This window comes from Moschus berezovskii, chromosome 15 (genome assembly GCF_049115385.1).
Source record: "Moschus berezovskii isolate FMDL1 chromosome 15, NW_MosBer_1.0, whole genome shotgun sequence".
NCBI lineage: Eukaryota > Metazoa > Chordata > Mammalia > Artiodactyla > Moschidae > Moschus > Moschus berezovskii.
In genome coordinates this window covers 22,498,642-22,524,275 of record NC_142474.1, presented here as the reverse complement: position 1 = coordinate 22,524,275, position 25,634 = coordinate 22,498,642, and the positions used below count along the sequence as shown (strand labels likewise).

At 42.9% G+C, this 25,634-nt stretch overlaps 2 protein-coding genes across 4 annotated transcripts in view; both read left to right on the top strand.

The window, feature by feature from the left end:
- KIF3B (kinesin family member 3B) overlaps window positions 1-10,443 on the top strand; it is a 57,111-nt gene extending 46,668 nt beyond the window's left edge. For both annotated transcript variants that reach the window (XM_055435367.2, XM_088843856.1), the window contains one exon: window positions 9,606-10,443. In XM_055435367.2, coding sequence (XP_055291342.1) covers window positions 9,606-9,654 — 49 coding nt within the window. In that variant the 3' untranslated portion in view covers window positions 9,655-10,443. The remainder of the gene's footprint in view (window positions 1-9,605) is intronic.
- A 2,718-nt stretch (window positions 10,444-13,161) lies between these two features.
- ASXL1 (ASXL transcriptional regulator 1) overlaps window positions 13,162-25,634 on the top strand; it is a 65,358-nt gene continuing 52,885 nt past the window's right edge. The window contains exons 1-3 of one of the 2 annotated variants that reach the window (XM_055435335.2): window positions 13,162-13,712; window positions 19,582-19,664; window positions 21,980-22,088. In XM_055435335.2, the coding sequence (XP_055291310.2) occupies window positions 13,656-13,712; window positions 19,582-19,664; window positions 21,980-22,088 (249 nt within the window). In that variant the 5' untranslated portion in view covers window positions 13,162-13,655. Of the gene's footprint in view, window positions 13,713-14,691; window positions 15,511-19,581; window positions 19,665-21,979; window positions 22,089-25,634 lie in introns of those variants that run through there. The other variant, XM_055435345.2, reaches the window with a different exon arrangement.

The following is a 25,634-nucleotide window of genomic DNA, read 5'->3' as shown; positions in this document are numbered from 1 at the left end:
AGCATGGGCGCTGGGCCCAGACTGCTGGATTCTGAACTCACTACTGACAGGTTGTATGATTATTGCAAAGGTTTTTGACCTCCCTGGGGCTTCAGATTCCTCAACTGCCATAAAGGCATCATATCTAGCACTTCCTAAGTTGCTCAGAGTCTTAAACCATGTGAAGCACTGGGAAGAGTGCCTGGTGTGTAGTAGCAAGTGTTGAGGGAGGAGTCAGTGTTGCAAGACTGTTATCATTACTAGTTAAGTGAGGAGCAGGCAGGTGGAAGCTCCCAACATTGCGGCCAACTGGACATTTTTGGGTTCAGGCAGTTGCAGTGGTAATGGAGAGAGAGATCATAGATGTATTTTTAGTCTTGTCCTCTTGTGGGATCTCTACTTTTGGAAAAGTCACTTGTCCCCTCTGAGCCTCAGGTTGCCCATCTGTAAAATGGGGGCGAAAGTTCTTACCTCGTGGGGCTCTGTGGAGGATTCAGTAACCTGTTCAGTACTAAGCACTGTTTTGAACACAACAGGGAAAAAACCCTGCTTCCCTGGAGCTTGTGTGGAGCTAGTAGAGAGAGACAGCAAGTAAATATTAATCATAAAGACAATAGTAATCATAAGACATTAAAAATACATGAATAAGAAAGCAGAGATGTAAAGCACCTGGCGCCTGGCATGAGGCAAGCCTTCTGTCAACGGAAGCTGTTGTGATTATTATAGGAAAGCACTTTGAAACCGTGGACAGCACTGTCTAGAGGTGGTTCTCCAGGAGACTGCAAGCACGTTGCCTTCATCCAAGCCTACCCTCATCTTTGCTCAATTAAATTTCACTCAGCCTCCAAGGCCCCTTTCGAGTTGCCTGGTTGAAATCTCTGTCTCTCAGGCAGAGTGTTCTTGTTTCCTCCCTTCAGCTGCCATTAACTGAATGCCACTTTGGGCCAGTCCCGATGCTTAGGCTTTTGCGATGAAAAACCTGGGAGGGGTGTGGTCAGCAGCGTGAATGGAAAGGCCCACAGCACTCTGTGCTACACTGTGTTGAAGCCTGGCTGCCTTGGTTTTAGTCCACCAGGGGAGAGCCCAAGGCTTCTGAACTCAGTGATCAAATTAGCAGATAAATGAAGACTTCTCAACATTCTTGTTTAAATACTTCATTGTAAAAGTAAACATCTGCATTATGGTCAAATGCATAATCTCTATATAAGTACTCAGTGTGAAAGTGTTAGTTGCTAAATCTTGCCGAAGTCTTTGTGACCCCTATAACCCACGAGGTTCCTCTGTCCATGGAATTCTCCAGGCAAGAGTACTGGAGTGGGTAGCTATTCCCTTCTCCAGGGGATCTTCCTGACCTGGAGATTGAAGGGTCTCCTGCATTGCAGGCAGATTCTTTACCATCTGAGCCACTATGATCTAACCAAAGAGCTACAAGATAGAGACGTAAGGACCTGTGGAGGAGCAAAGACTTCAGGGCACAAAATTTTTCAAGGTGTAGACAGTATTCTACCAGATAAGCAGGAAATGTGGCAAATTGGAACAGAGAGGTTTTGGAGCTGGGCTTCCTAGGCGGCGCAGGGGTGAAGAATCCACTGGTCAATGTAGGAAATGCAAGAGACGTGGGTTTGAACCCTGTGACAGGAAGATCCCCTGGAGCAGGAAATGGCAACCCACTCCATTATTCTTGCCTGGAAAATTCCGTGGACAGAGGAGCCTGATGGGCCACAGTCCATGGGGTTGCAAAGAGTCAGACATGACTGAGTGACTAAGCACAGCACGGCAACAGCAAACCTGCGTTAGCACTTTCTACCTGAAGCAAGTACTGCACTTTGGGAGGAGGGTTAATACCTACCCTGCTGCTCTCAGAGTTTGCTGGAAGGTTAAAGAAAACATCCATCAAGCACCGGGCACTTAATAGACACACAATGGTGCTGTAGTCACTAAGTCGTGACTACGCCCACCAGGCTCCTCTCTCCATGGGATTTCCCAGGCAAGAATATTGAATTGGATTGCCATTTCCTTCTCCAGGGCATCTTTCTGACCCAGGAACCAAACCCTGGTCTCCTGCATTGCAGGCAGATTCAAGAGGCATATATAATTAAAATATTAATAAATATTAATTATTAGTAACAGTGAAGCGTTATGGAAAGAGCTCTTGTGTCAGTCAAACTCTTGTGTCAACACAAGAAACTTGTGTTCAGATCCTGACATTCCCATTTCAAGTTGCTTAAACTTTCTGAGCACTGGATTGTCTCCCTTTTTTGTAAAATGAATGAATAATACCTTCCTTGTAGGATTGACATATGATAAATGTGATAATATTAAGTTCCTAGGTTGTATAATAAGTGCTAAGTGCCATTTTAAAATCAAAATACAGAAAGCTTTATTGAATATTCTGATTATAAAAATCATATATTCTGATGATAAAACATTGAAACAATACAAAAACATTTAAGGAAATACATATCACTGGAAATTCCATTTCCTATAGCTGATGGTGAATTTTTTGGATATCTCTTTATGCAAACTCTTAGTTTGACCTTCATAATATACATGGGTCCACAGTACACACCTGCCCTGTTTTCATTCAATAATGTTATACACATATGTTCAGTTAATAAATATAGATTTATATTTTCATTTTTAATCACTTCCCAGTAATCTATTGTGCGAATCACCAGAATTTATTTAACACTATAGATGATCATTGAAGTAATTTCCAGATTATTTTCTGTTTTATATAACACTGTTTTTTTTTGGCTGCACCATGCAGCACGTGGGATCTTAGTTCTCCAACCAGGGATCAAACCCTACAGTAGAAGCAAGGAGTCCAAACCACTGGACTGCCAGGGAGGTCCCTATACAACACTGTATTAAGCAACCTCATACATAGATCGTTGTTCACTTAACGTCCTTCCTGGGATAAATCACTGTAAATGAATGACTAGCAAAGAATTTTCCCGTTATAATTTTGTTCCATTTTGGTAAACTGCCTCCCAAAGTAGACTCTATGAATTTGTGCTTCCACCAGCATAAATTGTGCCCACTTGCATACAGCCTTGTTAACCACTGCTGCTGCTGCTGCTAAGTCACTTCAGTCATGTCCGACTCTGTGCGACCCCACAGACGGAAGCCCACCAGGCTCCCCCGTCCCTGGGATTCTCCAGGCAAGAACACTTGAGTGGGTTGCCATTTCCTTCTCCAATGTGTGAAAGTGAAGTCGCTCAGTCATGTCTGACTTGTAGCGACCCCATGGACTGCAGCCTACCAGGCTCCTCCATCCATGGGATTTTCTAGGCAAGAGTACTGGAGTGGCTTGCCATTGCTTTCTCCGTGTTAACCACTAGGTTCTGCCAATCTTTTTGATCTTTGCCAGTCTGACCTGTTGAAAAATGGTGTCTCAATTTTGTTTCTATCTGTGGTTACTAATGAACTGGAAAATACTTTCAAGTACTTATTTCCATTTGTGAGTCTCCTTTTGTTAATTGCCTGTTTAGGCCATTGTTATTTGACTATTTTTCTGTTCGGGTGTTTCCTATTGACTTTAGGAACTCTTTGTCATGAATGTGACAGATATTTTCCTCCATTGCATTGGCTGTCTTTAACCTTGTCTGTGGTGTTTTATTGCCAAATATGAATTTTTAATTTTATGAAGTCAAATCTTTTTTTTTTTAAGTCAAATCTTGACTTGATTTTACTTCATGGATTAAAAAAAATTTTTTTTAAACATGTTTAGAAATACTTCCATTTCCAGATTATAAAAATAGTCACTTATTTCTTCCCAAAAAAGAAACAAATTTCATTGTTTACATACATACATACCTTGATCTAAGAGGTGAAATTTAGATTTAAGGAGAGATGGAGCGCCAACTTAATTTTTCTCCAGGTCGCTACCCAAACGTCCTGTTCTGTTTATTGACTTCTATCTTTTCTCCACCAATATGACATGTTACTTTTCCTGTGCACTGCAATTGCTTATACATTTGGCTCTATTCCTATACTCTGTTCAGTCTAATAGGTCTGTTAGTTCAGTTTTCAAAATGGCACTGTTTTAGTTGGTGTAGGTACATTTTAATATTTGGCAGAACAAGTCCCAACTCATCCTCAAACTTTTCTTGGCAATATGGCGGTGGAGTGGAGTGGTTAAATTCACAGAGTTTCTGTTCATTCAGCCAGCCTGAGCTTTATAATTTACTCATTTATTTATTTATGGCTGAGCTGGGTCTTTGGTGCTGCACGTGCTTTTCTCTAGTTGTGGCGAGCAGGGGCTACTCTCCAGTTGCAGTATGCGGGCTTCTCATTGCAGTGGCTTCTTTTGTTGCAGAGCACAGGCTCTAGGGTGCTCGGACTTCCGTAGTTTCAGCATGTGGGCTCAGTAAGTGAGGCTCCCAGGCTCTAGCGCACAGGCTCAGTAGTTGTGGCGCACGAGCACGTGGGATCTTCTAGGGATCAGGGATTGAACCTGGGACTGAACCTGTGTCTCCTGCATTGGCAGGTGGATTCTTTACCATTGAGCCACCAGGGACAACACAGCCAGAGCTTTAATTCCAGGTCAACCATCCACAAGCTGTGTAATCTCAGGCAATTTTTTTTTCTCTCTGAAACTCTGCTTCTTCATCTGTCTAAAGTTAATTGTAACAGTATCTACCTTATTGTGTTTTTGTGAGGATGAGATGAAATGATGCATAGCAAGTCTGGCACATGGTAAATGGTCAGTAAATGTTCAGTCTTTTTGTTATGAAAAAGATGCATCTATTTTTCCAGTTGAATTTTAGGATCACTTTAACAATAAAATCTTCCTGGGATCTTGATTGGGATGACATTTACTTGATATGCTAATTTTCAGATAATGAATGTCCATATGTTATAGCGTTTTCCAGTCCGAGGCAAGTTGTGCTCTTTATGGGTACGAGACTTTATGCTCCTTGGAAGAGTTTATAGTTTTCTTCATATAAGAGGTGCAATTTTATGTTAACTTTATTTCCAGATGATATAAGTTTTGCTGTCATTTTGGTGAATGTGAATTCTTTAGTACATAAGAAAAGTTATTCACTTTTTAAATTGAGAGGTAATTGACATATTAGTTTCAGCTATATAATGATTCTGTATTTGTATATATTGTAAAATGATCACCACAATAAGTCTAGTTAACATCTCTCACCATCTTTTTTCTTGTGATGAGAACTTTTAAGACCTATTCTCTTAGCAACTTTCAAATATACAATACAGTATTATTAACTATTATCACCATGCTGTGCCTTATATCCCCAGGACTTATTTTATTGGAACTTTGTCCCTTTTGATCACTTTTACCCATTTTGTCCACCCTGCCTCTGGCAACCACCAGTCTGTTCTCTATATCTAGTCATTTATAAATGTTTATGTTGCACCCAAAGTAGCTGTAATTGTTGATATGGGGAATAATTTCTCCCTGCACAGTATCAGCTTTGAGACATTCCCTTCTCTCAGCTCTGGGAGCACCCCAGGTTTCCATCCCTTGGTTTTCTGTCACTTGAAATCCATCTTGCTAATGCAGAAACTGTGTCTAATTGGGCTGTTAGTCCCCAGGGCTCAGCATAGGGCTTGTATCAGTACAGACTTACCAATGCCAATTAAAGAAGGTGCCCCACGCTGTGTTACTCTTTTCTGGAATAGAAGAGGCTCTCTTCTAGGACACAGGGCAGGACAGCAAATAGACCTGCAGTCCCTGACCTCATCTGGCTGACAGTCTAATTTGGGAGCGGACATTGAGGAAGTCATCATTAGGGTCAAGAGTGAATTACATTAACTATTTTTCCTCACTACATTTTGAAGGGAGTTTTGGGTGCTATGGGAGTGTAAAGGACTTAGTTGAGTACAGAGCAGCAGGAAAAGCCTTGCTGAAGAAATATTCCAGGAGGAGCCCAGGATGACTCTGCACCCAACGCGTCCCTCTCCAGGGCAGACTAGTGTTAGCACCCAGGCCCCCTTGAATGAATCCATTCAGTGAAGAGCATCTGCTCTGAGTCAGGTCCTATGCTGTTGGGTCTGGAGCCACAGGGTTGGGTAAGAGTGAGTATCTGAGCTCTACTCAGAGCTCTGTTGATTCTTGGGAGTTACAGGAGACAATCAGAACTCCTCAGCATGGGGATCTCCTGTCTCTCCCTCATGCCCCCTACTAGGCCCCAGCCCACCTCCTTGACCTCGTCTTCTCCTGCCCCACTGAACTGCTAGCCCCCTTGCCAACTGAACACACTTGCACTTTCACACATGTGGAGGCTGCCATCCCCTGTGCCCATCATATCCACTGTCACTTCTACAAAGAATTCCCTTGAGCCTCTTTTTTCTCTCGGCATTCAAGAACCAGAGTATCGCCACCTCTGTGAAGTCTGCCCTCCCAGAGTTTATTACTGAATCCTTGTCCAAAATTGATGGTGGTGTACAGTTAAGTTTCCATGTGTATGATCCCATCAGACCAGGGGGCCCTCAGAGTCAGTGACCTTGACTCTGTCTCTCTGGTGGGAACTAATACACAATGAATCACTTAGGAACTGCAATTAAAATGGGGTCACAGAAATGCAACTGCTGTCAGTAAAGGAGTAGGGTACAGAAATAAGAGAAGGGGTGGGGTTAGTTAGCTTAGAGCAGTGGTTCTGAACCTAGGGCCTGAGAGCAGAGGAGCAAGCTGGCAGAGTGTGAGCCATGTGCAAAGCTGGGCTGTGCTCAGTCGCTCAGTCATGTCGGACTCTTTGCGACCCCATGAACTGTAGGGGCTCCTCTGTCCATGGAATTTTCCAGGCAAGAACAATGGAGTGGGCTGCCATTTCCTTCTCCAGGGAAAGCTGGGTTACTTGGGTTTCAATCCTGGCTCTGGCATGTTAGTGGCTCCATGAGGTGGGACAAGTGGTTTTACTTCTCTGAGCCTTCAAGGAAAGGGGAACACCATGATTAGTATTACTATGTTGGCTTTAGGAGGTCTGGGCACATGTTAAAATTCTATAAAGAATTTTGTTTAAATAAGTATAAGTTTTTCTGGAAGGAGGGTTCCTTGATTTTTAAATTTCACAAAATGTACAAGCTAAGCAGGAGGAAGGCATTTTCTTAGTTGTCTATTGCTATGTATTGCTGTGTAGCAGATGACCTCAGAATTTAGGGAGTTAAAACAATGAACATTATCTGACCAAAACAAGGAACATTATCTGACCGTTCCTGTGGATCAGGAATCCAGGAGAAGCTTGGTTGGGTGATCCTGGCTGTGGATCTTTTATGAGATAGATCTCTTCAAGATGTTAGCAAGGGCTGAAGTCATTTGAAAGCTTGTCTGGGGCTACCTGCGGTGTAGACATCACCTCTCCATATGGCTGCCTGAGTGTCCTCATGATATAGTGCCTGGCCTCCCCTAGAGCTTATGATCTGAGGGAACAAGGCAGAAGCTGCAGTGTCTTTTATGACCGAACCCCAGAAGCCACACATGGCCATTTCCAAAGTACCCAGCTGGCTTCACAGTTTAGCCCTACTCAGAATAGGAGGGACTAAAACAGATGTGACTGTCAGGGCTGGGAATCACTGGGGGCCATTTTGGAGGCTGGCTACACACTGCCTTAGAAGGAATTTGGAGTAAGGAGCTGTCCGTTTAAATCTTGACTCCACTGACAACTGTGTGATCTTGGGAAAGTTCGGCCTTGCCAGTTTTCTGACTCAGCTTACATGGTCATTGTGCTACTCAAGAGTTAAGGCCTGTGAAAGCCATTTATCCAAGCCTGGACTTCACATTTGATTATTAGCAATCAATAAAGGGGACGAGGAAGAAAAGCCATTTGGTGCAGTGTGTAAGTTAATGTTTTCAGTACAAAAAAATAGCAAATAAAGAACTAACCATTACCAGTCTCAACAAATTAGCGCCACTCTTAGAATTTTGGTGTCAAAATGCACTTTAAAGTTTCTTTTCCTTTTTCACAGAGAAAGAATGGAGGAAATGGCTTAAATTAACATGAGAAAGATTTATGGTAGATATGGGTACAACTCTCTGGCATTAAAGAGACTGAAAACTGGGATGGGTTCCTTTGTGGGAATTTCAGAAATTGCCATCTGAAAATTTTAAAGAATTAGGCCGTATGCTGTTCTTATCTACAATTTTGGTAAAAATTCACTCAGGTCATCCTTTGAAGCCAGTTTAGGAGGGGATCCCACAGATCTTTTAAAGTAAAATGGTGGTGATGGTTTAGTTGCTCAGTTGTGTCAGATTCTTATGACCCCACGGACTGTAACCCTCCAGGCTCCTCTGCCCACGGGATTTCCCAGGCAAGCATACTGGAGTGGATTGCCATTTCCTTCTTCAGAGGATCGTTCCAACTCAGGGATCGAACCCAGGTCTCTTGCATTGCAGGTGAATTCTTTACCAACTGAGCCACCAGGAAAGCCCCTAAAGTAAAATGGAAAGATGTATTATTGGGAGTTCCCTGTCAGTTCACTGGTTAGGACTCTGTGTTTCCACTGCAGGGGCCTGGGTCCAATCCCTGGTCAGGAAACTGAGATCCCAAATCCTACAAGTTGCACAGCTCAGCCAAAAAAAAAAAAGGTGTTCTTACATTGTTAAGCATGAAAAACTTTACTTTTTCATCATACTCAAATGAGTATGAGTGGAGATCAATCCTGGGTGTTCATTGGAAGGACTGATGCTGAAGCTAAAACTGCAATACTTTGGCCACCTCATGCGACGAGTTGACTCACTGGAAAAGACTCTGATGCTGGGAAAGGTTGGGGGCGGGAGGAGAAGGGGACGACAGAGAATGAGATGGCTGGATGGCATCACTGACTCTGTGGACATGAGTTTGAGTGAACTCTGGGAGTTGGTGATAGACAAGGAGGCCTGGCGTGCTGTGATTCATGGGGTCGCAGAGAGTCGGACACGACTGAGCGACTGAACTGAACTGAACTGAGCACACACTCATTCTAGAAGATTTGGAAACTACAGACAACTGTAAGGAAGTGAAAAACATTAGATCTGCCACTTGAATCTAAACGCTCTGTTTTGTGGTTTAGATGAGAAATAATTTTTTTCGGGACTTCCCTGGTGGTGTAGTGATTAAGACTCTGCCTTCCAATGCAGGGTGCAGGTTCAATCCCTGGATGGGGAACTAAGATCCCACATGCCTCAGGGCAACTGAGCCCAGGCACTCTGGAGCCCAAGTTTGGCAAGTAGAGAGCCTGCTAGCGGCAATAAAGATCCCACGTGCCGCAACTAAGATTCAAAGCAGCCAAATACATTTAAAAAATTTTTTTTCCCAATTAAAAAAAATGTAATACTTTGTAAAACGCACTCTCCCCCCCCCCCAGTTGAATGTAGTCTTACAAACCAGAAGTAACCAATATTAACAGTTGGGATTTAAACACCTTTTTCAGCCTCATGGGAGACTGAAAAACAGGAATTGATTTAAATGATGTTGAAAGGCAGGTAAGCTGAATCAGTGTAGTGATGAAGTTCCCCCATCCCTAAGCATCTTTACAGCTTGCATAGATAGGTTTGGGTGAATCCTGCCTGTTTACCAATTCTGCCTGGGCAGATTCCAAATACTATACAGGGCTCATAAGTAGTACTTAGGGATTTTGTCCAATACAGTAATTATTGAGTAAAGTCATTAATTCCACAGATTAAGTGCCTACCACATGCCAAGACTGTGCTGGATGTTGAAAGTGTGATGATGAACCCAAGAAGATGCTAACAAGAGCAGAGACACTAAACCAAAAGTCATACAAAAAATGAACTGTGGCGGGAAACCAGGAGAGATGCACATTTGTGAGTCATCTGCTGTGTTGGAAGTTTAGCCTGTGTTATCTCCCTGGGACTTGAAGGAGATAATCTGACCTCTCTGAACTTCATTTGAAAATGGGGACAGAATCATTGGGAGAGAACATGTGTGGCAAACTCTGTTCCAGGGCTTGGTTCACTGAAGTATAAAAAGGAGGCACTTCTTACACTTCTGACTCAAACCTTCTTGATGGCCTTTAGTGAGTCTGCTGTGTTCCAGTGAGTCCGTTGTGATCTCTCTACAAAGATCCCACTTAATCCTAATTCCACCCATTTGAGTTTATGTACCCCATTATCCAAATGATGACTCTGAGTCAATGAGAGGTTTCACAGCTTGACCAAGACCACACAGCTGTGGAGAATGACTACAGGGAGATTCAAACCTAGGCCTGCCAAAATCCAGTCAGTGGCAATACATTATCTCTTAGTGAGAGGTTCCTAGGGTATATGTGTCCTCTTGAGAATGCGTAGGTTTGCTGGTGGTGTGTTTGCTATTTTGATTCCTGAATGTGTGCTTTGCTCATAACTGTGCAGTTTGAAAACACTGACTCATCCCCAAACAGGGCAGGGCTGAATATCAGACCTGTTTATCTTATACTGTCCTCTGGCACCTGTGTTGACTTCAAAGAAACTTTGTAATAAAAGCACTGTGATAAAACAGAAAAACACACCAAAAAAAAAAAAATATATATATATATAGACTTGTTTTTGGTGTTTCTGATAATAGAATATACTCATGAGTCTTATTAACTTTTAAAAAATGACAGCTACTTAAGGTTTAATGACTAAAGCCAATTCTCTTAACACACATCTTGCAGAGTCCTCTGAACATACTCTTTTCACACTTAACTATGATGTTGTCATTAGTTTCTATTTGATTATGCAAGGGCAGAGACCTTGAAACATTCACATCTGGATTCCCCTGTGGCTTGACTCAACTGAGAGCCAGGAAAAAAATTAGGTATCTCCACAGTCCCTGCATTAGCTTTCTTTCGCTATTATAAAAAGTTACTAGGTTTAGTGGTTTAAAACAACATTCTGTCTTACACTTTCTATGGGTCACAAGTCTGGACTGTGTGGGTCAGCTGGTTCTCTGATCTGGCTAAAATCAGCCTGTTAGCAGGACTAGACTTCTCTCTGCAGGATGAGAGATGGGGAGGTGGGGAGAACGTGTTTCCAGGCTCATTCAGGTTATGAAATCTCAGTCCCCCACAACTGTTGAACTGAGGTCCCATTACTTGTGGACAGGGCTTTGTTCTCTGCTTCTAAAGGCTTCTGACATTCCTGGCTCATGACCCCTTCAGCAACACTGGGTTGACTTCCTCTCAAGCTTCCAATCTGATTCTTTTCTGCCATTTCTCTCTAAGGCATCTCTTTTGCCTTCCTTTTCAAGGGTCCATGTGATTACACTGGGTTCACCCATATAATCCAGGATAATCTCCCTATTTTACGGTCCTTAATTCCATCTGCAATGTCCTGTTTACCATGGAATATAACATATTCACAGGTTCCAGGGACTAGAGCAGAGCATAGTTTTTCTTTTCTTTGGAGGGGGGGGGCAACAAGAACATTATTCTGCCAACCACAGTACCTATACTAAATGTGTACATTTTAGAATAAATCTTCTCTAGTGACTCCCTGGAGGTCAGCAGGGCAGGGGTGGTAGTGGGATGAAGCTACTCAAGAAGAAAAGATTTTAAACATGCCAAATGACCTGTCAAAGGTTATACATTAAACCTCTACCACCACCATCACCCTTTTGTAAAAAGTCAGGTCAAACACTTTTTTTCATCATGGAAGTGGGGTTCTTCTTTCCCTGCATTGTGGTGAAGTTAGAAGGGGACAGAAGATTAGAAAACATGCTTAGGAATTCCCTGGAAGTCTAGTGATTAGGACTCTGTGCTTCCATTTCAAGGTGCACAGGTTCCATCCTTGGTCAGGGAACTAAGATCCCACATGCCATGTGGTGCAGCCAAAAAAACCCCAACAAAACCATGCCTTATTTTACCTTGCACAGTCTATTCACCTTGCAGGATTTTGTTTACTGGACCTGAAAGCCTTTTTGTGTGATGAGAATTTGAAAGAGGGGCACTGAACTCCATGATGTTCCACGTGGGCAGCACCCTGTTTATCTTCCCTCATCACTGGCTCTCCCGTGTGCTAACCCCAGGGAGTGAAAGGTGTGCTTTCTCACCGCGGGAATCCTTTCAAATGTGACCAGTGACACCTCCTCTCTAATTTTAAAGAATTGGCCATTATCCACTTTAGGATTGATTCTAGCGATGTTTCTGGACAGTTGACCGATTCAATAAATAGGCACAGAAAACCTATGTGTTGGGTACTCTGAACCTCATTTCATTTCATGCTTCTGCAACCAAAACTTGGAGAGTTTAAGTACGTTGCTCATTGTCTCTTAGCCTGTACCAATTATTAAACACTTACTCTACGGCAGGAGCCAAATTATGCGGACCTAATGTCAGGGTTCCCCCTGCACACCCTCTTCCAACCTGCTAGGTGTTTTATGCTGATTTTCATCTCAAAAGTACTGATAGCCACGGAATGGTTTAGCCAGGATTCGGCTCTAGGTTCTTTTGACTCCATGTTCTGTGTTCCCTCTGGGGTAGTGCTTCTAAAAAGGTCTCAGGTGCATTCTGGTAAGTATGGCCCCAAAGTCCAAGTTCTTTACACTACCCGTAATCTTATCATCAAGTTCACCAGGTGGTAAGAACGCTGTAGGCTGCGGGTGCAGCTTTTGCAAACGTACAGCGGCATGAAAGCACAGGAGGAAATGGGGAACTGTTTAGGTTCATCAATCGTGCAATAACCGTTTTACTGGTATAGGCGTCTTTCTGTCTCATTATTATGCGGCAGTGAGTCATTTAGGGGAGGACCAAAAGGGAAAGTCCTGTCTCTAGTCACCTACAAGAAGTGTCAGTGAGAACAGCTTAGGCGGAGAGGGGCAAAAGTGGGCGCTGGGAGTCGAGCTGCTAGTTCTCTATTCCCACCCTTAGCCGCGCGTCGGCCAGAAGACGAGACGCGCCGAAGGGGTTAAACGTTGCTCGGGGTAGGGGGGCAGCCGGCCACCGCCCCTTCCCAGCATCACCTCCCACAATGCCTCGGGCCCCCAACCAGTTCCCGCACCTCGCGAGACTCGCCCAGCCCCTTCCCCGAACAACTGCCCGTCCCCCATTTCCCTACCGAGCTCTGCGCGGGGCGGAGGAAGGGAGGGGAGGGCGGAAAAGACGGGACGCGGGGCACGTCGGGAAGTGTGGTCCAAGAGTTTCATGCAGCCATATTCTTCCGGAGCGGGGGAGGCCAGAGAGGCAGCCGGGACTACGACTCCCAGCCGCCCTTTCGGTTTGTTTTTGTTCAAAAAAAAAAAAAAAACCCCACACTCCCCCTCCTCACTCTTCACACACACTCACACACACCCACGGCAGACACGCATACACCCGGGCGCCGAGGGGAAAGCCGAGTCTCGCCTTCCCGCCCCGCCGCCAGTCGGGTCTTGGCCTCTTAGCAGAGCGGGAAAGCGGAGGCCGGAGCCGTGACCTCTGACCCCGTGGTTATGCGGAGCCGCCGCATTCCTTAGCGATCGCGGGGCTACTGCCTTCGTCGCCGCCGCCGCCGCCGCCGCCGCCGCCGCCGCCGCGGGCGACTGACGCAGCGCGGGCGCGTGGAGCCGCCACCCCTCCCCCACCGCCGCCCTCGCGCCGGGTCTCGCGCCAGCCGGTCCCCGCGCGCCCGCCCCCTCTCCCCGGCCGCACCCGAGTCCTCGCGCGTCGCCGCCGCCACGCGCCCCCCGCCGCCGCCGCCGCCCCAGCCCCGCGCCGCCGCCCTTCCCGCCCGGAGGTCCCGCGTGGAGCCGCCGCCGCCGACGGGGAGGAGGAGGATGAGGGACAAACAGAAGAGGAGGAAGGAGCGCACGTGGGCCGAGGCCGCGCGCCTGGTGAGGCTGGCCGCCGAGGGGGGCTCGGCGGGGGTCGGGGGGGTGGGCTTGCCGAGCACCCCCGCGGGGAGGGGGAGGGGCGAAGCCCTGCCCACTGCAGGAGGGGGCGGGCCGCCTTCCTCCCGGAACGGGACAGCCCCCTAAGGCATTGGGTGGGGAGAGGTCCCCCGCCGGGTCGGATGTGGCGCCTTTTTCTGCACGTCCCCCCCACCCCCCCAAATTCCTGAGGAGGGGCGAGCTGGCGGGCCGGCTCCTCCTCCTCTGGGCGGCGGGGCCCCAGCCTCCCCTCCCCCACTATTTGGCAGCGTCTAGGGGGTCTGGGGAAGCTTCGTTTGTGCATTCGGGGGAGTTAGGTTTCCGGGAAGGGTCGGAAGCTCCTCCCTCGCTTCCTGGTGGGCAGTGGGGTGGTGTGTTTGACTAGGGATGAGAAAGAGCCCCCCCAGTCTGAAGGACGCGAGTGGCATTTTGAGCTTTCGCAATCTAAACCGGTGTGTGGAGGGAAGCAAAGGCTCACTCCCAGCCTGAACCCTGAGCCTTCGTTCTCAAACTTTAGTGTCCTGTGGGGGCACCTGGGGAGGTTGTTAAGAATGTTCATCCTAGGGCCCTACTTAAGACCTACTGAGTCTTGAGATTCTGGAGTAGAACCTGAGTATCTTCATTTTGACCGGCTTCTCAGGTTGGTTGTAATGCAGGTGACCGACGGACCACACTTTGAGATCTGCTGACCTGAGTCCACAAGCTAGCCCGAAGACAGGCAGTCTGCAGACAGCTAACTGCACTTTGTAAAGACTGTTTGCCTGTGTTCTCTGTTCCTTAGTGTCCTCTTGCATGTATACATGAAGTGTTGGACAAAGACCAGGTGTCTCTGAAGATGCTGCTCACTGAGGATTTAGCAAAGGAGAGAGTAATTTGAGTATTTGAAGCCGCCTGGTAATGGGGTTTTTGTGAATCTTCTGTTGTCCCAAAATGTCAGAGGACTTGCAAGTGAAATATGTTTCTCTGGATTTGCACCCAAAAAGTGAAGACACTTCGAGACATGTTCTTATAAAATCTTGCTGATGACAATAGTAACAGGTTACACTTGTCTCAGAGATGTCACTTCTTAGAACTGTCACAAAGCAGGGTTATAGTGCAGATAGCATCCTTGTGTCTTCACACCCTGTAGTTTATATGTAGTTGCTGTAATTCACTTTTAATGATGCATGAAGCTCAGCCTTCTAATCTTTAATTTTATTGGGAAGTGAGGTTCCTGCCTCAGAGGTGTTGAGCAGAAAAGATGAATATGTGTTGGAGGTTTTTACAAATCTGTGGTACACTCGTTTCTTTGTTGGAGCCTTAAAACGAAGTTACTGACTTAAAAGAGGGAATGCTGTTTGGTGTGTAGGAGAAATTTCACTGGTGTACCTGATGGTCTTTCTCAGACCTTTTTTGCCCAAGAAACAGAAGTAGCAATTAGTTTGTATGTTGACGTTTTGTGCTTCAGTTACTTTGTTTTGGTTTGGCATGTGCAATTTGAAGATTTTGAAGTACCTAAGTATGTTTTTCAGATGCAGTCAAATTTGGAACCTTTGGTTAGTTTTCAGGATCTCTTGGAAATTTCAGGATTTCTCCAGCATTGCTTCACCTGGAAACAGATATAGGCCCAGAGGAGAGTAGTGAGAGCCAGAAGGACACGCTCGCTTTCTCCTGGAGGTTGAGGCTGTTCATTGAAATTCTCCTCTGAGTTTCTTTTCTGCAGGTGTTTATGACTCTGGGCACCAAAAGGAAATTTGCTTGCCAGAGTTTTTACTTGTTAGAGGTAGGTGAAAGTACCTTTAAATCCTGTGTTATTTATGTCCTGACAGAATTCTAAAGTCTGCCTGTCTTAAAGCTCCATTGGCTCTTCCTAGTTGAAAGACTCTGGGAATTCAGGGGTCCGCTATTAAGCCTCTTTAGATTCTTGAGTTTACTGTCATCTACAGTCCAGTTCCAGGTTGCTGTTTCTGTTTTATCATTGGCTCAGTTCATGCCAGTTTGTCCCCAGTAAATTCTTTTTCTTTTATGATTCTTCGTTAAAAAATAGTATTTCCTACTGGGAATTACTTATGCTCTTAAACTCTTGCAAGACAACTTGTGGGAATATGGTGTGTGGTTTTGTGTATCTTTTATTGTTTTTTGTTTAGGATTTTCTGTCCCTTTGGATGGACCAGTTGGTGGGTGAGGGGGAGCTCTTAAGATTTCTGTGCTCATTTGGAAAAAAAAATGCTTTAACAAACCAAGTGCTGGAGAGTTTGTGAGTGCTCACACTGGATAGAGAGAAGCGTGAGCTGTAATGATAGGAGGGTAGATTAGTTCTAAGTACTCTTTGGACAGGTGAGTTTGGAGTGCTTGCTGTGGCAATCAAGATGCACTTGCTTGGGGGCAGTTTCCTATTGCTCCCGACCTTGCTCTGTTTGGTGGTTAAAATGATACCAGGAACCCTTTTTAAGCTATTTTGGTAGCAAAGAAGAGATTTCTGGACTATTTCAGTAGTGTAGTAAATCCCAGGAGATTGCTTTTTGCAGCTGTTAATTATGTTGTTGAGAAGTAGATATTCTTCTAACACTTGCTAGTATTGTTTTTCCTAGATGTAGGGAGTAGACTTTAGGTGGTTGGGTGGGTCTAAATCCTCCTGCCGTTAGAAACAATTTGTTTGGGAGAAATAGCTGAATGGATTTCCCTTTATATTGAATGCCCTTAAATGGATTCTCCCTGGCTTTGAGAAACTCTTCATTGCATGCTTTATCTTCCCTTTGATTCATGACTGACCATTCTTACATCAAACATTTTTTCCCCCTTTGAAGTTGGAAAAGAGATACTTTTTGTATGCTCTAGAAAGACAGGGTGGGGATAGAACACTGCTGAATTGTTCTTACTTCTTACACTAGAAGCTGAAGGCATATACAGTTTTAATAGAAGTGAATACCTTGTATCTTTTGATGTAACTTCCCTATAGAGAGTCTGTTTCCTCTGTCTTAGATTCTCAGGCTCTTCCAGACTGCTGTTTAAATAATTGGTAACTAATTTTTGAGTCATGCTTCTTAAAAAAAAAAATTACTTTGAAAAAATTCTCTAGCTCAGCTCACAATTAGTATCAAAGAAGTCATATCTGTGGCAGTGAACCTTAGTAGCTTGTATTGTGGGTTTGTTCATCAGTGCTGCTTAACTTGGCAGTTAGGTTCTTGGAAATTACAGAGATGGATAAGGTCTGCCCTTGAAGAGCTTATGGTTTTTCTGGGGTTAGAGAAGGTCTAAGCCTTCTCTAACAGGTGAGTAGAATTTCATTACAGGCATGGTAAGTGCCAACGTAGATGTATAAATGGTAATGGACATCCTGATTTCTGCTTACTGTTGCATCATTATGAATAGTTCCTCCTTTTACTCTGAAGTGTCCTGCTTTGGAAGATGAATTATATGTGTTGTGCAACTATGGGGCACTGAAAAGAGACACAACTATCTGGCAGAGGGTAGAGAAGGCTTCTTGGAGGAAGGTGCTTTCCAAACTGAATCTTGAAGGGTGAGTAGGAGTTAGACTCCTCACAGAGGACAAAAGCAGGAGCTGGAAACAAAAAATAGGAGAGTGTGTGTGTGTGTGTGTGTGTGTTTATCTGCAGGGTGGAGAGTGTGGGAATTAAGTAGACCTGCACATCGTATTTGGAACATAAAGTTTGTGGAGTATCAGAGAGCCAGGCAGAGACCAGATTGTGAGGGTCTGGCATGCCTGGCCAGCACACATCTCCTTTGTGTCTGGCACTGTAGGCACTTACTCCGTTATCTCTGCAACAACTCTGAGAAGAAGGCCTCAGTATCCTTCCTTCACAAGTGAGGAAACCTAGACTCAGGGCGGATAGGTAACTTGCCCAGGTTTTTTGGTTGTTCAGTCGCCAAGTTGTGTCCGACTCTGTGCAGCACAACTCTTTGCCCAGGTTTAGAAGACCAGAATTTGAATTTTTAAAACCATGTCTGTTTGCCTCTAAAACCTGTGCTTTTCTAGTGGGCCAGTGGCCTCTCTGGAGCTTCAGCTTTCGCTGTATGGAAATAGGTTGCTGTCGAAGGACTGTAATGCGGAAAGTGATGAGGGCAGGTTTATTTTGTTGGACTGGCCTCAGGCTATAGCAGGTTAAGCTCTGCAGAGCTTTGGTCTTTTTTTACTGATGAATTTCTAAAATTGTTCCTCGCGCAGAGTATTTCATGTATTTCTTGAATGAAGGATGGCAGCGGAGTAAGAATGAATTTGAGGAAAGCAGGGATGTTAGAGAAGAGGCTGTTGTGTCAAGTCGGATCAGAAACTGGCTGTGGGGGGACTTCCCTGGTGGTCCAGTGGCTCTAAGACCTCGCACTCACAATGCAGGCGGCCCAGTTTCGGCTCCTGGTCAGGGAACTTGATCACACATGCTGCAGCTAAGAGTTTGCATGCTGCAACTCAAGATCTAGAGTGCTGCTGCTAAGACTTGGTGCAGCCAAGTAAATAAAGTAAAAGCAAAATATTTTTTTAAAGGAAATAAACTGGCTGGGAGAACTGGGGGACAGGTGAGAGTGAAGGGTGATGCCTTGGTTTCCAAATTAGGTGATGAGACAGACTGCCAACCAAGGAGAGGAATATCAGAAGAGAGGAGATGGTCATGAGGGATGTCCAGTACCGAACTGACTATCTGGGGCCTGAAGCTTAGGGAGAAATCCGGGCAAGAGGTCGAGATTTGGGAGTTAATTCAGTATTTTGCTAGTGTTGAAACTGTGAGAGATGATAATGATACCCAAGGAGAATGTAAACACTGAACAGAGATTAAGAATGGGACCATAGGAAATAGGGGTTTTGTTTCAGCACCTGCTTCTCCAAAACTTGACTTCTTTATCACTTAGAACTCGTGTTCTTCCACAGAGAGAACCTTTGCAGCAGTCCTGTTAGGCTTCTTGCTTTGCATTTTATCTGTGACACAGCCATGCAGTACTTTGTTAGGGCTGTTAAATGACTGCAAGACGTTGGTGTGGTTTGGTGTAACCTCAGCAGCTGCACTGCTAGAGATGGTACAGGGATACTGACAGCCTGTCTTTTTTCCTCCCTGAAAAGGATAAAATTTCTAAAACAACTCAGCTTGTTCAAGTGAGAGAGCTCTGGTTGCTCACTAAGACATTGTTGCTGGGGCTTAATTATAGATGTCACTAATATAAATGGGATGTTCCATTTCTCCTTGTTTTGCTTGCACCAGTCATATAGAATCGTAGCGCATTGTATTGCTGAAAGGCAAATTGTCCTGTACTAATAATTAACACCAGAATTCCACAACCCAGTGGCGAAAGTCATCATTGAGAAAATACAGGTACCCGGAATTCCCTGGCGGTCCGGTGGCTAGAGCTCCATCCTTTCATTGCCGAGTGTCCAGATTCAGTCCCTGGTTGGGGAACTAATCCTGCAAGGCAAGCTGCACCCCCCCCCCAAAAAAAAAAAAGATTAAAATATTGTAACTAATCAAACTGGCTTGGGAAGGGAAGCCTGAATGCAGTTCTGTTTTACAGTTTATAGTGCTATATATTCTCTAGTTTAGCTGTATTCACAGCATCAGGTTAAGTGGCAGTTAAAGTTGGGCAGGCCCCACATACTATAACATGGATGCTAAGAGGATGAGTATTTTCAGAATTGAAAATTAGAGTATTTCTTCTAATTGTAGTCACTTTCAGCAACTAGTTAGATATATGTTAGATATATGTGTAATTTGGTTTCAGAAGTAATTTTGACTGTGAAAAAACTAAGATGTCAGCACTGGTACCTCATAGCAGAATTGTAGCCCATGTATATAGTGATGGATATAAATGGGAACTGCACACTGAAATCAGAACATTTCTGTTTTTTCAGGTACTAGAAAACTACTCGGATGCTCCGATGACACCCAAACAGATTCTGCAGGTCATAGAGGCAGAAGGACTAAAGGAAATGAGGTTTGTATGGCTCTTGTTGCTTAATGTGAGGGTTTTAGAGAGCTCATGTCTTCCTGCAGTTAGGTAGTGAATGAGAAAGTCCACAGATGCATATTGTGTGCTCACATACACACGTGTTTGCTGGTAGTGTGGAGCTGTCTCTGTGTCGTTTGTCCTCTGGGTGGAGGGCGGGAGTGGCTGCAATTCCGTTGGTTTTCGTCAGAGGTGCAGCAGGTTTCCCTATCCTTGCTCTACTATACATTTCAACGTGGAGCTTGTTTTTTGTGTAAGGAGTCAGCATGTTTTCTCTTGTATTCTGTTTTGCAGATGTCAGTAGTAGAGAAGGAACAGACTGATTTGCTCCATCATGTCTAAAACTATCCTTCTATCTGTACCATATCTCTGAAGTTCTTTGTTTTAGGCTCAGAGAAGGGTGATCCAATCATCATAAAACTCATTGATTTTTTTTCCCGTACTGATTCTAGCCATTCCTGCTATGAGCATGCTAAATTTGGAGATGACCTTGATTTTCTTATCCTATATTTTTCCTAGAGAAGCAACAAATTGGAAACACAAAAAGAATTGCAGGCACAAATAAAAACCAGGGACTGTCCTGAATCCTTTCTCTGCTCACCCCAACCTTTTTTTCAAAATTGAAGTGGGAGAGGAGAGCACAGCAGTTCCTTCTTAGAGATTAAGAAAAGTCAGCATATATTTTGCTAGTTAAGCTTTAGCTACTTAAATTGATCTTTTAGGATCAAAAGATCTTCACTTTCCAGTTGTCAGTTCAAGCATTCTCAAACTGACATTTTGTGGGGAGGGAAGGTTGGGGTTGTCTGGATCATGTACTTCATTTAAATACTACCTATGCACGGTGTAGTGTTGTAATTGCATCTTTTGTTTTATTTTGTTTTTATGGGTTATTTCCCATCGTGCCGCTGTCTGCACTGCTGTTGGACCACTATGCCTATAGAAGGTAAATTAGTCCTTTTGGGACAGATGGAATTGAGAACCTAACTTGTTTCTGCTTCTGGCTCTTACAGGAATTATGAAGTGGTCATGGTGGCTCGTGATGAGTGAGCAGCTCTGTAATTTGTAGACAGAGGGATAGTGTGTAGGAGTCACGCTGTTGGAAGAAAGACTCTGCCAGCATGCCTTCCCCTGTTGCAGAGATGTTAGCACACCCACTTGACACACCAGATTCTGCACAAGGTTACTTATAGAGATTGGTCCTTGGTAGATTGGTCCTTGGTGAAAAAAAATTTTTTTTTTAGCGTCCAGGGTGTTCCAAAGCTGAATAAGTAATAGTTTTTTTTTTTTTGATAACTTTTTTAGACTCAAAATTTATTTTTAACAAGACATAAATTAGGGCCTCTAATTTTGAAAAATGCTGAGAGGCATTACTTAAGATATTGATATTTATTTATCCTGCTGGGGAGAGGGACAAGAAGGTGCACAGGTAAACCCTAGTACTAACATGCTAGTGCCAAACTCAGTTAATATTAATAATGGGCATTTGTCTGTATTTTTGACAGTTTTTCTTTTTAAGATTGAGTGAGTAGTCTCTAACTCACTCGAGTTGTCATTGTTTTGCAGCCTTCTGTTGTAGCCGGGACCATGAAACAATTTAAGATGCTATCTCTTTTTTTTTTGGTTTAATGGTTGAACATTATTGCGTACTAAATCCATTGGACTTTTTATATTCAAATTTAAAGAATTGCTCCTGGGTAGATATAAAATGCATCTTTCCCCCTTCCCAACTGAGAAAAAGCAAATGACATACTATTCCTTTTGTGTGTGTATTAAAAAAGAATTTAACTGGAAAAAAAATATGCTTATTTTCTCAGGACAGCATCACTGATGCTTGGTCTTGGTGTTAAAAATGTTATGTGGCAGTTTCTGAGCATGATGTGCAGGTTCAAACGGAATCCTGGTTTTGTTTCTATAGCATTAAAATTTAATTTTAAAAATTTTGAGTAAATAAAAATATTGGGTAATTTTTTTTTTTTCAAAACTCCTGAGTGTACCTGAAAAATATGTGCAGTGTTTCTAAATTTCTTGAGAGTTTGGTTCATATTGTCAAAAGGCACTTAAGAATCATCAGGTGTGGAGTAGAGATATCACGTAACCTGTTATCCCAGAGCTCTCTGGGTGTGATTTATGTGAATTTCATGTGCTACTCCTTTGCCACTTTCAAAACAGAATTCTTTTCGTGGGATGTTTTATATTTCTTTCTGTTCTTCTTGATTTAAGAATGAGTTGAAGGGTACAAGATCTTTGAATAAGTAGATACCTTGGTCTGTATGACCTTTTTCCATCCTTGTATGTTTTTACAGTGGGACATCCCCTCTCGCATGTCTTAATGCCATGCTACATTCCAATTCCAGAGGAGGAGAGGGGTTATTTTATAAACTACCTGGCCGAATCAGCCTTTTTACACTCAAGGTAAGTCATGTAAATTCTCCTTTAGTGCAGTGGTTCTTAAAATTTTAGTGTTCATAAGGATTACCTGGTAGGTCTGGAATGAGGCCCATGAATTTGCATTTCTAATAGGCAGGCGAGGGATGCTGCCGTTGTTCTGAAATGGCACATTGAGAGATGATCTAGTGTGAACAGGGTATTAGGAATTATTAAATATTTAGTCATATCAGCTATTGTGTCTGTAATGTTTTTCCTTGTCTTTATCTTTGCAGAGTATATGCAATAGGGGGATAAGTATATGTGAGGGTAATTGCAAATGTGCTTAATTATGAATTTGTTTGTAATAATGTTGTGAAGGATAAATTACTGGACAGCTCAGTAAGACCTACTCTATAGAAAATAACTGAAATTTGAAAATACTTGTGGAAATTCAAAAACTCATTAGCATTTACCAAGTGACACTAGTTACTTTCAGAGAGAAATCAGGTAGAATTCACAATAAAGCTTAAGTAGAGCGAATTGAACAGGCTAAGTGCCTTTCTGCCGTTGTGATATATATCATTTAAACCAGGAGTAGGCAGATTTTTTTTCTGTGAAGGGCCAGATAATATTTTAGGTTTTGTGGGCCACACTGTCTCTGTCATAACTATTCAACTCTACTGTTGAAGTGGGAAAGCAGCCACAGGTAATGCACAAATGAATGGGCATAGGTGTGTTCCAATAAAACTTTATTTATAAAAACAAACAGTGTGCTAGATTTGGCTTGGTGGTGGTGGTTGCTGACTCCTAATTTAGACATAGTTGACCTGTTGATGGTGAAGGATGAAACTGAATATCTGATGCTAATCCTTCTAATCATTCATAATGTAGTTATAAATTGCAGTAGTCCATAAAATTTTCTGTTTTAGTTTTGTTTTGATACTTGTTTATTAAAAATGAAGTCATGAACAAACAACAGCTGTATAACCTGTGGTCATAAATCTTGATCTGTAGATACACATGTGTATCTTGTGTTCCCGTGTCTGTACTATTTTCTGTATTTTTATTTGTAATATTTCAGACTTTAAAAGGCAGCATCATGTAAAGTTAGAAACTGAGCCTTGGAAGAGATAGCCCTGAGTTCAATACCTACCTCTGTAACCTGGGACATATATAACCCTTCTTTATCGTTGTGTGTGCATACCTGACAGAGTCAGTCCTAAATAAGTGGTAACCTTTATGATATTCCTTTAGGTTCCTTAATCTTAATTGCTTGTTAATGGCATTTTTCTATTATATATTATGTATTATAATTATATGTAATTTTGTATAGTTACAGTTGTACGTATTATATGTATTACAAATGTGCTTGTTAATGGAATGTTTCTCTTTTAAGAGGAAGGAGAAATACTATTTCTACATACACCTAAAGGAAAGGAATTGAGTTTCATTTGTTTTTGTAATTTGACTCGGCAGAATTCTTGGCATAGTCCATGCTTAATGAATATTTGAACTGAGTTCAATATCTTAATTTTCCAAGTGAACTCCGTTGTATGAATTTGCTTTAAGCTTAGGGGTGTTCTGTTAGTCTGCAGCCCATGTCTGAGATGCATTGATTGTTGTGCTCGGCACGTTCTCTTACCTGCATGTGCCTTTACGTTGCCCAGTCTTCCTAGCAGCTTGCTCATTGGAGTTGTACATCACCTCCTAATATTCTTGAGTTCATGGTTTGCTTGTCTGGTTCCCCCAGTGAGACTGTATACTTGAGGGTGCAGAGTGGGTCTTATTTATTTCATTATCCACTTGGGTAATGTACAAAGTGACTTGTCAATAAGTGCGTATTTAATGAATGAATTAGTGAATAATGGCTGCATTCTGGTACTTCATTATTATCCTTTGCTTTTGACATTTGATAGTAGATACTACTTACAATCTTGATGAAACTATCTATAGACTTGCCTCTGGCATCTCACTCACAGCCAAAATGAAGATACTTATTCCTGTGGCTTTGGTAGACTTTTAGCTTGGCTGATTATCCATGCTGTCTCTTAACATTTGACCTATTATAAAGTGATACATGGAAATGCAACAGAGAAAGTGAAGGTAGCCTGCAAATTCTGCTACTTGTAACCTGATAATAATTTATATAAATAATATTTGAAAAAACTGGATTGTAATTTCTTTATGGCTTTCTTTGTTTAGTTAATGTTTGCTGTCTTGGTACATAGGGACACACCTTATTCTCCCCTCCCACCTCTACCCCCTTGGGCTTCTTGAGAGTGAATCATTGATTAGCCTTATTAATTGCCTCATTATCACCACACTGTCTTCTAGAAGTTGTGCAGACATTTACTTTATTGTTATTTGGGAATGGATAAGAAAGGATACCAAAAATTTGAACCAGCTGATTACCATCCTGATCACCTGGGGACCTAGGTCTGCTGAATAAAGTCCACGGTGGTGCAGTTTTTTCCTTTTTTATTTCAATATATATTTTATTTTTTGGAAAAAATTTCAGACCTACAGAAAAATTGGAGTACTGCAGCCAGCCTGCTTTCTTCCTGATTGCTATTAGTTTGCTTCATTTGCTTTATCCCTCTATACATATGTATGCATTTTTCCCCAGAACCATTTAAAAGTGTTAAACTAATACTGGTATTTCACCCCTACACATCTCAGACTGTATGTCTTAAGAACAAGGACGTTATGTTACAGAACCATAGTATCAGTATTATAGTCAAGAAACTTAACGATATAGTAGTGTGTAATATAAGTCTGTATTCACATCTTTTCTGGTTTTAAAAATATTCTTTATGGCTTATTTTTTAAGTCAATCATTCAGTCAAGAATCATACATTACGTTTGGTTGTCGTATCTCTACAATCTCCTTTAGTGTGGAACAATTCCTTTACCTTGTTTTGTTTTTCATGGCATTGGTATTTTTGAACACTCCAGGTCGGTTGCCCTATAGAATTATATACATTTTTCAGGGACTAATAAGCATGTAGAAATCTTGGTTATTTCCAGATGCCTTTACGTTTGTACTGCTACATCATGTCTCTTGTTCCAGGTTGTCACCCAGAGCCACTCAGCAGTGAAAGATGGAAATGATGGGATGTTTGTATGGTGTCTGTCTAAGGGTAGTTTGCTCCGAGTCTTGCTGTAATAAGGGACAGGAAGGCACAAGTTATTTAACTCATACTCTGGTTTTTCGTTTTGAGGGTGTAGTGACACCTGTGAAATCCTGTGGTGTTTTTTCTGCCTAAGTGTTTTTCATATTGTTGAGGACAAGCACGTGCAGAAAGGTTTGGTTTCTTTCTCCCCGCTGCTTGAAACTCTGTTCTAGAGGACCATAAAGGTCAGAAAGCATGGGATTTTGCTACTTAGTTGAAAATAGAAGTTTTTTCAGTTCTAAATACATTTGTGTAGCTTTATCTATGATTACCAAAGCTTTACTGATAAGCCAGAGTCTTCTGGGACTTTGCACAGGATTCCTTCTCTGTTAAAATTTGTTCTAGGTAATGTGATGGTACATTTGACACTTCATACATAGATGCTTGCATCAGGCCTCAGAGCTAGTCCTCAGGGATG